The 13,647-nt window shown below is 35.5% G+C and overlaps 1 protein-coding gene across 1 annotated transcript; it reads right to left on the bottom strand.

Moving 5' to 3' along the window:
• Positions 1 to 484: 484 nt before the first annotated feature.
• On the bottom strand, positions 485 to 13,578 carry LOC137008454 (uncharacterized). Its single transcript, XM_067370356.1, has 4 exons — positions 13,470 to 13,578; positions 12,979 to 13,296; positions 1,761 to 2,042; positions 485 to 1,678 (listed from the first exon to the last, which is right to left on the bottom strand). Exons 1-4 carry the CDS (start codon positions 13,516 to 13,518, stop codon positions 1,527 to 1,529), a joined length of 801 nt encoding a protein of 266 aa, XP_067226457.1. The 5' UTR covers positions 13,519 to 13,578; the 3' UTR covers positions 485 to 1,526.
• Positions 13,579 to 13,647: the final 69 nt, after the last annotated feature.

The following is a 13,647-nucleotide window of genomic DNA, read 5'->3' as shown; positions in this document are numbered from 1 at the left end:
TTCAGTCAGTGTTTCTCTGAATCCCTCAAACAATAAAACTGCAGTTTAGTTCTACTCAAACACTTGCCTAGAAGTTTCCAGTGTGCCTGAAATACTCGTTTAGCTGGTACCAGTTTGGACCAGCTGGATTTGAGCAACAACTTTGGACACCCCTTGTTTAGAGACACTTTAATGATTTACATGCTATGGTTTAATGCTCTTCTGATAAAATAAACATTGATAAGTATTCTTTCATGAGACCGAAACTCTCAGGAGCTGAAAGTGTCAAAAGCTGCAGTTACTTCTGCTTGCATGTGAATGTGTGTGAGAGAGACGAAGTGTGAAAACTAGAGCAGAAACTGACCAGTGCATGGGAAATTTAGTTTTTAAAGGGTTAGTTTACCCAAAAATGAAAATTCTGTCATTTATTACTCACCGTCATGCTGTTTCACACCTGTAAGACCTTCGTTAATCTTCAGAACACAAATTAAGATATTTTAGTTGAAATCCGATGGCTCAGTGAGGCCTTCATAGCTAGCAATGACATTTCCTCTCTCAAGATCCATAAAGGTACTAAAAACATATTTAAATCAGTTCATGTGAGTACAGTGGTTCAATATTAATATTATAAAGTGACGAGAATATTAAAAAAAAAAAAGACTTATTTAGTGATGGTTGATTTCAAAACACTGCTTCAGGAAGCATCGGATCATAAATTAATCAGTGTGTCGAATCTGCTGTTTGGAGCGCCAAAGTCACGTGATTTCAGCAGTTTGGCACACAATCCGAATCATGATTCGATACACTGATTCATAATGCTCTGAAGGTTCCTGAAGCAGTGTTTTGAAATCGGCCATGACTATATAAGTCGCTTTATAATATTAATATTGAACCACCACGGATTTCAACAAATATATCTTAATTTGTGTTCTGCAGATGAATGAAGGTCTTGCGGGTGTGGAACAGCATGAGGGTAATTAATGACAGAATTTTCATTTTTGGACGAACTAACCCTTTAATACTGAACAATTACATTTAAATTTGCTTCTTTTAAACATTTTTGAAGACTATAGAACTATGACATATATTGAGTGCTACAGGATCTAAACCATCATCTGTGCTGTGTTGTTTTGAGAAAAATTAGAAAAGACTGAGATTATTGAATTCTGATGAAACAATGACTCTCTCAGACAGCGAGTCTCTCCTACAGACCCTGCTGTAGCGCCTACTACTGACTGAACTTTTTAAAATTTTGAGAATTTTCACAGTAGGCCAATATGTATTTTCAGTAGATCCTATTGTTGTAACTACAGATCTGGAAACACAAGACATCCTCCGTTAAGATTTGATAAAATGAATTAACATATGACTTAAATCATTGGTTGTCCTGGAGTAGCTAGCACCAGCCCTTAACATTTTGTATGTCTCCCTTATTTGACACTTCAGGTCTTGCTGTTTCTACTAATGAGCTGATGAGCTGAATCAGGTGTGGTATCAATCTGTCTGTCTGTCTATCTATCTATCTCCAGTCATTCCTGAGTATCAGATTAATCAGAGTTTGATGGATATTTCTGGACGCTCTTCTTCTGTTGAAGACTTCTGGATCTGATGTCATAAACCAGAACAGCCACAGTAGCCACGCCCACCAGAGCAGAGAGAGACAATCGGATCACAGCTTCAGTAAAGCCACAACAGTGGACTTGTGAGACAAGAAATAAGCAATGTTAAAATAGAAATATTGTTTAGTTTGTGAACAAATATATATACTGATGCTGTCATACCTGCACATGGCTGACAGAGTTGAGTGATGTTGAGATGTCTGGTTTGGTTTCTGATGGTATTGTTCAGCACACAGCTGTAGGTGTTTTTATCCTGATATTCCACCTCCAGAGGAAGAGAGAGACTGATGCTGAGATCAGACACACTGATGCTGGAGAATGAACTGTTTCCTTTGAACCAGGAGAGAGTCACATGACTCACATTCACTGCTGAACACACCACTGAACATGATGATGATGAACATTGTGAAGAGTCTCTGCTGATGACAGGAACAGGCAGACAAGCTGAAAAATATTGGAGAATAAATTTAATTCAGTATATAAAATAGCTGTGATATTTGACAGGGCATTGATATTTCTTGATTTAAAAACAAAAAAACAAAAAACATATTTATAAAATGAAGACTTCAGATGAAAAAGCCTCTAATTGCCATCCTTTCAATTGCTTTTAAAGTGAAATACCTGAACCTAAACACAGGAGCCTGATAAAAATGATAATTTTATGACAAAATTTCAGATGGCACGTAGAGGCTTTTGAATCTTAAGTCGTCAAATGTTGTTTATTATCATACTCAAAATAAAAAAAAAAATTAGAAAGGGAACATAGAAATCCCATGCTATTTTTATTTAGTACTGTCTTGAATAAGATAGTTTACATAAATGTTTACGTAGACATAATCTGTAAGAGAAAATAATAATTGCTAAATAAAAAAATGACACTGTTCAAAAATGTACATATAAGTGGTTATTAATACTGTCATTACTGCAAAAAAATGTGTTGGATTTACGTAAAATATATGCACCATTTTTGCATCACACCTTTTGAGTAAATCCAACTTGAAGCAATTTTGTGTAAAACTAACAAGAAAACCTGTTATAGGTACTTATTGTCACAGACACGCCAGGCTCCACCTCACTGCAGTACCCACGCACCCAATCACCAGCTTACTAATCACTGCCACCTGCATCTCATTCACTCTGCAATCACCAGCACTACAAAGCCACCACACTCACACACACTCACTGTCCGGTCTCGTTTGCACTACAACACGTGTATGCTTACCTTAAGGACTCCCCATCGACATACTTACCTGCTCCAGCGATCTCCTTCGTCTCCTGGTCCCTTTGTGTGCTTACCTCCCTGTGTGTGTGAGTGTCTCCAACGTCTCCCTTCATCTCATCTCTGCTCCCGGATCTACAAATCATACAAGGACAGAATCACTTTCTATTCATCTCTCAAGAACCTGATTACAACCATTTTCACTCTGTGTTCAACGCATTGTTCAATAAAACTCCCCTGGATTGCTTTTATCTCTGCCTCCGTGTCTATATCATAACAGAAGACCGGACCACAACAACTTTACGGCATGAGCACCAACGATCCATTCCAGGAGCTCGTGGACGTGCTGCGTCGAGCACTCACACCACAGCCCTCTACATCGTCACCCCTCAACACGGCTGTCTCCACACCCACCAGCATCGCTCCTTCACCTGCATTCACTGCCAGTCCCATGGCCAAACCGGCGCCCTACTCTGGATCGGCGGAGGAATGCAGCGGATTCCTTCTCCAATGTGAACTGGTCCTGGAGATGCAGCCGCACCTCTACACCACTGACACGGCTAAAATAGTGTTCATTATTTCACAACTGCAAGGAAAAGCTCTGCAATGGGCAGATTCGCTATGGACCCAAAAAGGCCCAGTCGTCCAATCCTATTCGGCGTTCGTCTCCCACTTCCGGGAAGTATTTGGGAAACCTCTGACGGATTCCTCGACTGGTGAGAAACTTTATAATCTAAGGCAAAGAAATCTCTCTGTTAACGAATATGCCTTGCAGTTCCGAACGCTAGCCGCCACCAGCGGATGGAACGAGCAAGCCCCCCCTTCCACTTCTCCTAGAGGATGGCACAGCCTACGTGGTCCACGAGATCCTGGATTCCCGGCGCCGTGGTGGTAAACTCGAGTACCTCGTGGACTGGGAGGACTATGGTCCCGAAGAACGCTCATGGGTTCCCAGGAATGATATCCTTGATCCTCTCCTGTTACAGAACTTCCATACCAACCATCCAGACAGACCTGCCCCGCGACCCAGGGGAAGACCACCACGACGTCGGGGTCCGCGGCCCTCAGGAGCGGGCCGTGGGAGGGGGGGTACTGTCACAGACACGCCAGGCTCCACCTCACCACAGTACCCACGCACCCAATCACCAGCTTACTAATCACTGCCACCTGCATCTCATTCACTCTGCAATCACCAGCACTACAAAGCCACCACACTCACACACACTCACTGTCCGGTCTCGTTTGCACTACAACACGTGTATGCTTACCTTAAGGACTCCCCATCGACATACTTACCTGCTCCAGCGATCTCCTTCGTCTCCTGGTCCCTTTGTGTGCTTACCTCCCTGTGTGTGTGAGTGTCTCCAACGTCTCCCTTCATCTCATCTCTGCTCCCGGATCTACAAATCATACAAGGACAGTATCACTTTCTATTCATCTCTCAAGAACCTGATTACAACCATTTTCACTCTGTGTTCAACGCATTGTTCAATAAAACTCCCCTGGATTGCTTTTATCTCTGCCTCCATGTCTATATCATAACACTTATATATGTATATGTGTGTTTATAACATTATATATAACATTTTATACTTAATTTTTGGACAGCATTTCAACAAAGGGGTTTTCACACAATTAGTACAAAAGTAAAACATTTTAGGTTTTTTGACAGATTACAATGCTACTCTGGAAACAACAACAACTTATATAATCTGAAAACAAAAATCATGATTGTAGTACTTATGAAAAAAAGTGACAATTTGACAAAAAGAAAGTTTCCATCATCCATGAATCCACCTTCGTGATCAGTGTGTGTGCTGTTCCAGTTCCTCAAAGTCACCATGATGACTATGCAAAAGATAGCAAATGTGTATTTACTTACATTAGTTTGTAATTACAATCTCACACGATATCAAGCATTCTGTCATGTCGCAATCCCTTGCGCAGTTGATGCGGTTATTTTTATTAATTTAAAATACAAGTACATCAAACAAATACATCGAATTCACAGTTTAGTCTTCAGAAATTGTAGGTTTTGTATATGTCAAGTTAGTAGGCTACTTTACTACAGAGCAAACAGAAAGGCTGCCCATCTCGCTCATTAACAGCAAACTGATTCTTCCATTCTTCTTACCTTTTTGCTGATGCTACGACTCTTCATGTTTACATGTGTTCCTTCATTGTATGTTCCTCATTTCGTTTTTCTCTTCTAATAACAAATTTAACCGTTTTGATCCCTACATTTCTGTTGGAATTCTGCCAAAGCGCCCGCTTGTAAGTTCGTTTCGTTAACTAGTGATCACGTCAGTAGGCCACATGCCTATGTCTGATGTCTGAAAATAATAAATGCTCACCAAAATAATTTTATATGACAAATAAAGCATTATAGCTCATTTATATTTGTTTAATTCACTTTAATTTAAATTTAAAAACAAAAATAAATTGTAAAGTTATAATTTATTTTTTAAATTGTCGGCATCTCGCAGGCGGCCGGGCCGCACTTACATTTGTGACGGGCCGCATGCACTACAGCCTCATTTATCTTCATTTGAAGTAAAATTATCCCAAACTATGGCATGCTTGCTTCATTATTCCTTACGTCTACACTCATCCTAATAATGACCTTGCTTAATCAATCACTGGCAAGTTTTATTTTATTTACATAAGCATAAAGCTGCTTGGTTTATATTTTATTGCACACAATTTTACTCATTACATATTTTAAAATGGTATCGCACACCTGTTGCCAGAATAACGGCCCATTTTAAATGTTATTTGCTTAATTTCTCCTTTTGTTCTTAACATCTTCCCGCAGGGTCGTAGCCATCATTTCAGAAATGAGAAGGAAAGAAATGTTGGGTGTAATACCAGTCTTTATCTGACCATTTTGTCTAATTGATGATATATTTTTATTTATTAAAAAAAATATAATTTATTTATTTTTTTTATCTCATCTCTTGCTTTTAATTTGAAATCAATTTGCTTTTAAGAAACCAAATGCACTGCTGAACAATAACCAATATCTAATATTTTCCCTTAAAGTTTTATGACAATTTTATGATTTAATTACTACAAACACTTGTGTATTAAGTCCTCTTGGATTTTATACAATGTAAAAAACAAAACAAAACAAAAAACAAACAAACAAACAAAAAAGAAAGAAAAGAAAAGAACAGAATAAGGCAGAAAATACAGCACCTATCAAAAGTTTGGAAACATTACAATTGTAATCGAGCAATTGAAATATGCTTCTGCTCACCAAGGCTGGATTTATTTAATCAAAAATGCAGTAAAAACAGTACTATTGCGAAATATTATTACAATTTAAAATAGCTGTGGTCTATGTGAACTGTAAACTAGAATTTATATCCAATGATCAAAGCTGAATTTTCAGCATCATTACTCCAGTCTTCAGTGTCACAAGATCCTTCAGAAATCATTCTGATATGATGATTTGCTGCTCAAGAAGCATTTATGATTATTATAAATGTGGAAAACAGTTGTGCTGCTTCACATTTTTGTGGAAACCATGATACAATTCAAACATATAAAAAAGGAGAGATATTAATACTTTTATTCATTAAGGATGCATTCAACTTATCAAAGTGACAGTGACAATAAATGCAAATAAATGTTGTTCATTGAACTTTCTATTCATCAAAGAATCCAGAAAAAAAATAAATGTATTCCACAAGCAAATCATCATATCAGGATCATGTGACACTGAAGACTGGAGTAATGATGCTGAAAATTCAGCTTTGATCAAAGAAATAAATTACATTTTAAAGTATATTCACATAGAAAACAGCTATTTTAATTTGTAATAATATTTCGCAATATTGCTGTATTTACTGTATCTTTTGATTAAGTAGCTAATTGCAGCCTTGGTGAGCAGAAGAGACTTCTTTCAAAAACATTAAAAAGGTTGTCAATTAGCACTGCATTTCATATACTTAGTCAATAATTACCTTGAGATGGCTTGAAAAACACACATAAACCATATCTTGTCGCAATCGTATGTTTGTGTTCAAGTTTCATCAGTTAATACGTTTCTCCATTTTACAAAAGAGCTTAGAACGCAAGAGGCGACACTCTGATATTTTTTGGGTAACAGCCACTAGATGGCGCTCCGGTAGCGCGGCCGCCATTGTGGGGTGAAAATATTAACTGGCCCATAGAATCCTTCACATCTTACACACCCAAAATAGGCGAAATTCACTGGCAAATCAGAAGCGCAAAAAAACTGTTTTTTGAATTAAGTCACCAGTAAATTTTATGGCTGCTACAGTAAATGTTGCATTGACCTATAAATGTTTTATTACCAGTTGTGGAATCCAACCATTCAACCATCTGAGGTAACATGATTGGGTCATTCTACAGCAGGGGTTCTCAACTCCAGTCCTCGGGACCCACTGCTCTGCACATTTTGTATGTCTCTCTTATCTGACACACTCAATTCAGTTCATGCAGACTCTCCTAATGAGCTGATGATCTAAATCAGGTGTGTTAAATAAGGGATACATACAAAATGTGCAGGGCTGGGTTTCCCAATAACGATGTATCTTAGCTCTTAAGAGCGCTTTCTACGTGCGGGGTTACGAACGCTCGCTGCAATTCCACGTGCGTTTCCCAAAAATGCCCTTAACATGAACGCGCGAGAACGCGCTCTACGTGCTACTTAAAAGTCGCTGTCCCTTTCTCAAGTGCTGAATATTACCTTATAGAATCGTATAATTTAACGTTTAACCTAATAATCGTCACCTGATGTGGTTTAGAATAAATAAATAAATAAAGATACCTTTCAAAAAGATTAAATTAATGTTCTTCTGGAGGAGGTAGAGCGAAAGTCTTCATATATATATATATATATATATATATATATATATATATATATATATATATATATATATATATATATATATATATATATAATATATGAAGACTTCAGATGCAAAAGCCTATAAGTGCCGTCCGAAATGTTCTTCTAAAATTAGCATTTTTATCAAGCTTGTATGTTTAGGTTCAGTAATTTCACTTTAATGGCAATTAATAGGTAATTTTCTTTTCCATTAATGTGAAATAACTGAACATAAACATAGGCCTACAAGCTTGATAAAACTGTTCATTTTATAAGAAAATTTCAGATGGCACGTAGAGGCTTTTGCATCTGAAGTCTTCATATATATATATATATACACACACACAGTCAAACCACAATTTATTCAGACACCTTGAACATTTCATTCATTATTACAGACTATTCACTCTAGTTTTTTTTTTTTTTTAATGGTAGTAAAATATGACAAGATCTCAAATAACACTTTAGCAAAACATGGTCAGGTCAAAGTGTCGGAAGAATTTTTGGTTCCAAATTTGTATCAATTTTACTGGTAGTCCACTGTATGAAGAATAATTGGGCATAATATGTCACAGTTTACTTTATTCTGTCATTCTAACTTACATAAATTAACTATAGTGTCTATATTTAACTTAAATTAATTATAGTTTATATATATATATATATATATATATATATATATATATATATATATATATATATATATGTGTGTGTGTGTGTGTGTGTGTGTGTGTGTTTGTGTGTGAAATCAATCAAACTGTGATTAAGTGTTTTTGAAGTTAATATCTAAACTTGTTTATGTTTTAAAATTTATTTTATAGTTGAAAAAAGTCAGTCACTTCAGAAACACTTGGAAGAACTCCTATAGTATTTCATAGAGCTTTAGGCCATGGGTGGTAGCCCTATATAAAGCCTATATAAAGGGTATATAGTGATGCTTTTGGGAAACAGACCTTAATATTAAGATCACTCGTACGATCGTTTTTACGATCCACTTAGGCTTACGATGCTTTTGGGAAACGCTACCCAGAGCAGTGGGTCCCGAGGACTGAAGTTGAGAAACACTGTTCTAAAGAAACGTCCACTTTTCTGTCCATAGAATTTAAAGAAATATTACACTTGAAAAACACTTTAGGATTACATATATATATATATATATATATATATATATATATATATATATATATATATATATATGAAACGATATTTGAACAATTAAACCTTCTTGAGCCATCAATATGGAAATATTTGTTTTTTAATTAATTATAAAAATTCCAAACAGCAAAGAAGTGCTCCTCCCCACAATCATTTACAGAGGGGAAGGGCTTTATTTTGAGCTCACAAACAGGTTTTTCTACCATTTTAATTACAATAATGTATGCATAACTATCAAATATATGATGTAAATGACATAAAAAAAACAAATGCTGAATAAATATTATAAAATATATAATGAATATAGTGGTCCCCTGGAGTTGTGTCACTGGTGTTACCTTTAACAAAAATCTCTTATTTTGAAATAATAATCACACTGATGACATCACTTGACTTCCTTCTTCCTATTTCCTGAAGATCAATGAAGAAAGGCCAATGGATAGTCTGCTATCTCTTTTCAGTTATCAGACATTTTAATATGAAAATCATAATTTCATATGAAGCTTTTAGTTGAAGTCACTGGTGTGACCTACTTCATTGTTAGGGAATTAAAAAAAAACTAGAATACAAATGGATTAAATTACTTGATTTAGTGAATATATCATGATTGACAACATGTGGATTGACACCTTGCAGCAGCCATTTTGTAAAATACATTTTTCATGAAAAATGTCACTGTTTTTTTGTCTGTCACATTAAATAAAATATGTCATATGTGACATGATAATAATTTTACATCCATTGAATTCTGCTACACTCAAGAATTAAGATGTAAAGAATTGCATCATTACTTGTTTATAACTGTTTTTCAAATATTTTCATTGTTATAGCAAATACATGGTTGTGCAAATGAACTAACATCATTCAATCACACTTTTATCTAACCTGATTAAAATAAAAAATAAAAAACACATAATATCCTTATTTTTTGCATTATCATTATATTTCTGTAACTCTGGCTGCATGTTCTGAAAAACAAATTGAGAAATAATATTTCATAAAAACATTTAAAATTGCCAGAGAAGTAAGGTAACACCAGTGACAAAAAATGGGTACATGCGTCTTTAAATAAATGCACACAAAAAAAATCATTAAGCTGTCATTTATGTGTATTCATAAAGTCAAAGTGTAATATAATAATGTGGTCTAGGTTTAAATGTTAGAAAAAGAAATACAATTTAAGACATCCACAAAAGTGGACGTTTCTGTAGAATGGCCCAGTTAGCCTACTTTATTGAGTATTTCCATTTTATAACTTTACACATTTATTACGAGTAAATTAATAATTAATATAAGATCATCATGTTTGCAGCAAACAATATATTTCAGACCTAGTGGAGTAATAATAATAATAATATCACTAGGTCTGAATATACTATATATTGTACGTAATGATCTTATAATACATGATGCATTGCTGTGTCTGTTATCGCATATGCACTTTTGGACACTTTTGCTTTAACAGACATTAGACAACACTGCAAAATCAAGCTGTTATATTCATATATTTATTGTCCAACATTCCCAATGTTTCTGATGCATGATGTCCTTAATTTAATTGCATATGTTGGTAATAATTGAGTGTTCATCAGCCTTTTAAAGAATTTTAACCCAAACTGACTGGGTTTCTAGAGAGCAAAGTGGAAGACACAAAGTGTGTAAAATAAACTGTAAAAAGGATTTGATGATCACTAGTGATAGTATTTTGTTCTGTGTTGTCATCATTCAGGTTGGATTTCAGCTTTAATGTACTTTTTTTTTTTTTAACAGCTGATATTGCCATAGAAACTAGTGGACTCGCTTTCGCCACAAAATGGCGGAAACGCAGGGCCGCTGCTGGGCGCCCGTGTTGCAATGAAACGTTATACTGAACGTCGCTTCTTGTTAGTGTATAATCTTTTACTTTATTCAGCTGCTGCTAGAGCTAAGAATTACTTCTTCTTCTTGTAAACTCAGAGATGTTGATTCGGACGGCAATTAAAACACGACCTTATAAGTTTCATACCCCTGCAGAATGCATTTTAATAATTTATAAACTCACAATTGTATTTTATAAATTCAGAGTTAGAAGATTTAATCTCACAATTACAAGTTATAAAGTCAGAATTGCATGATAAAAGCTCAGATTTTAAGAAATTCTGACATTTTTTCTCAAAATCGCGAGTTTATTTCTCACAATTCTAACTAATTTTCTCACATTTCTGACTATTTTTTCTGGAAAATTATGAGTTTATATCTCACAATCTCACGAATTTTCTCGCAATTCTGACCTTTTTCCAAGAAAATTTAGCCTACAAGTTTTTAATCACAATTCTGACATTTTTTCTTGCAATTATGACTTTTTTTTTGCACTTGACTTCTTTTATTGCGAGTTTATATCTCACGATTCTGCCTTTTTTCCTCAATAAGTTTTTATCCTTAGAATTCTTATTTTCTCAATATTGCGAGTTTATATCACATTTCTGATTTAACAACCCGCAATTTCAACCTTAAATAAAAAGTCAGAATTGTGAGACAAAAACTTGCAATTACTAACATACTTAGTATTCCAAAGTATAAAAATTTGGGTAATATAACCAAATACGTAACAAATCACTTTTTAAAGCATGCATTTTGTGATCTGTAGTGAAATACATTTTTAAAGTAACCTTCCCAAACCTTGTTTACGGAGCCCCTAAAGGACGTGGTGGTGGAAAAAAATTGGGATTGGAGGAAAACATTTTTTCCAAATCTTTTGCGTTCCCACGCAAAGATATTGCCGTTCCCTTGCTGTGAGCTCGGACAAACACTAATGTCCCGCTGGCTGGCAGTAGTGTTTCAGTTAGTAACACAATGCACACAAATAATGCGCGGCTCATAGAGTCTGAACTCAAATATAAAGAAATGCAGTTAGTGCTTATGTCAAGGAGTTCAGTAAAGTTGGCAATATATTCACAGATTCGAGCTTCCCGGATTAATAACTCGTGAGCTAAACGTTGTTAAAACACAAATGCAGCTACTTCCAATCATAGTAACCTTGACAACGAGCTACAACAACCCAATTTTCCTCAACTATTCTTTATAATAAATTAGTCTCTATGAGCAGGCGGCGGAGATACACGCCTGAAGGGACCATCTGAAAAGTGCAAAACCCTTTTGCTCATTTTATATTATGAAAAATATTCAATAACTTCAAGTTAACACACTCTACTGTCACTAAATCAGTTCATACATCACTGCTCTCCTGCTGGTTAGGTACTACAACACTTAGTTTGGCAAGTAGCACATAAAGGTCTTTTTTTTTTTTTTTTTTTTTTTTACAAAAATCATGTAGGTACACAGCTTACATACTTACAACAGCTTTTGCATGGCATTACAATTTAATATTTTTTTTTTTTTTTACAGTATAACCAGCAGGAGAGCAGTGATGTATGAACTGAATTTGGCGACAGTACAGTGTGTTACAGTAAAGTTAAAAATTGCAAATTAAATTAGCAAAAGTGCAAAACCCTTTTGCTAAAATTAGCAAAAGGGTTTTGCACTTTTTAGACGGTCCCTTGTATCTCTGCTCATAGAGACTAATTTATATATTATAAAGCACATTTGAGGAAAATTGGGTTGTTGTAGCTTGTTGTCTAGGTTACTATGATTGGAAGAAGTTGCATTTGTGTTTTAACAAAGTTTAGCTCACGTTATTGATCCTGGAAGTCTGAATCTGTGAATATATTGCCAACATTACTGAACTCCTTGACTTAAGCACTGACTGCATTTCTTTATATTTGAGTCCAACAAGTTAAATCTCTACAAGCCGCGCATTATTTGTGTGCATTATTGTTACTAACTGAAACACTACTGCCAGCCAGCGGAACATTAGAGGAAGTGTCTGTCCGAACGCAAAGCTTTTGCGAGGGAATGCAAGAAAATTGGAAAATCAAATTTCCTCCCATCGCAATTTTTTTCCCACCACCAAGTTCCTTTATATGTTTATCTTTTTTATTAATGGATGTTGAGCCAACAATTTTTCCAGTGGATGATCCACGGGGTGTTTTTTGTTGTTGTTTTTGTTGTTTTAGTATACATAAATAACAAAAATAACATGCATTTTGTTTCTGCAAGGTGTAAACTTATCCAAGACTGTATATAAAACAGGATAGTAATTCTCTCCTCACCATAGACAGTGAGACTGATCGTGTTGATCGTGTCTCTTCTACTGCTGAAGACTGTATAAAGTCCAGAGTCTGTGGTTCTGCTGTTGATGATGGTCAGAGATCCAGTCTGATGATCCAGTTTCAGTCTGTCTCTGAATCTCCCATCAGCACTTTCATTATAAAACACACTCTCTTTGTTATTTACTCTAGCTATGAGAATGTCCCCAAACTTCCACTCGATCTCTTCATCTCTGTGTATTTGAGTGAAACTAGAGTTCAGAGAGACTGATTCTCCCTCAGTCACTGACTCTGACTTCACTGCATCAGCAACAAACACACCTGAACACAAACACACACCCCACATTTGCAGTTTTTCATTTTCCATAGAAGTATTTCTGAAGGTTTAGTCTGATAAAACTTGACAATATTAGAGGAAAAATGAAAAAAATCAGAATGGCTTGTATGTGGAGAAATGATAATATAAAGAGAACTGTAGCCATAAAAATACTCACCAGTCAGACTCCAGGAGAACAACCAGAAGAAAATAAACGTATCAAACATCTTTTTTAACAGTTTCAGAAATGTTATAATAATCAAGTCCTGCACTCTTGCGTATGTCGATTGTTCTGTCAGTGAGAAATGAAGATTTTCAGAGAAATCCAGCAGTTAAACTCGTCCAGTAGCTCCTCC

The sequence above is a fragment of the Chanodichthys erythropterus genome, chromosome 3 (genome assembly GCF_024489055.1).
Source record: "Chanodichthys erythropterus isolate Z2021 chromosome 3, ASM2448905v1, whole genome shotgun sequence".
Taxonomy (NCBI): Eukaryota; Metazoa; Chordata; class Actinopteri; order Cypriniformes; family Xenocyprididae; genus Chanodichthys; species Chanodichthys erythropterus.
The sequence above is the reverse complement of the archived record's forward strand: the minus strand, read 5'-3'. Positions and strand labels throughout refer to the sequence as shown.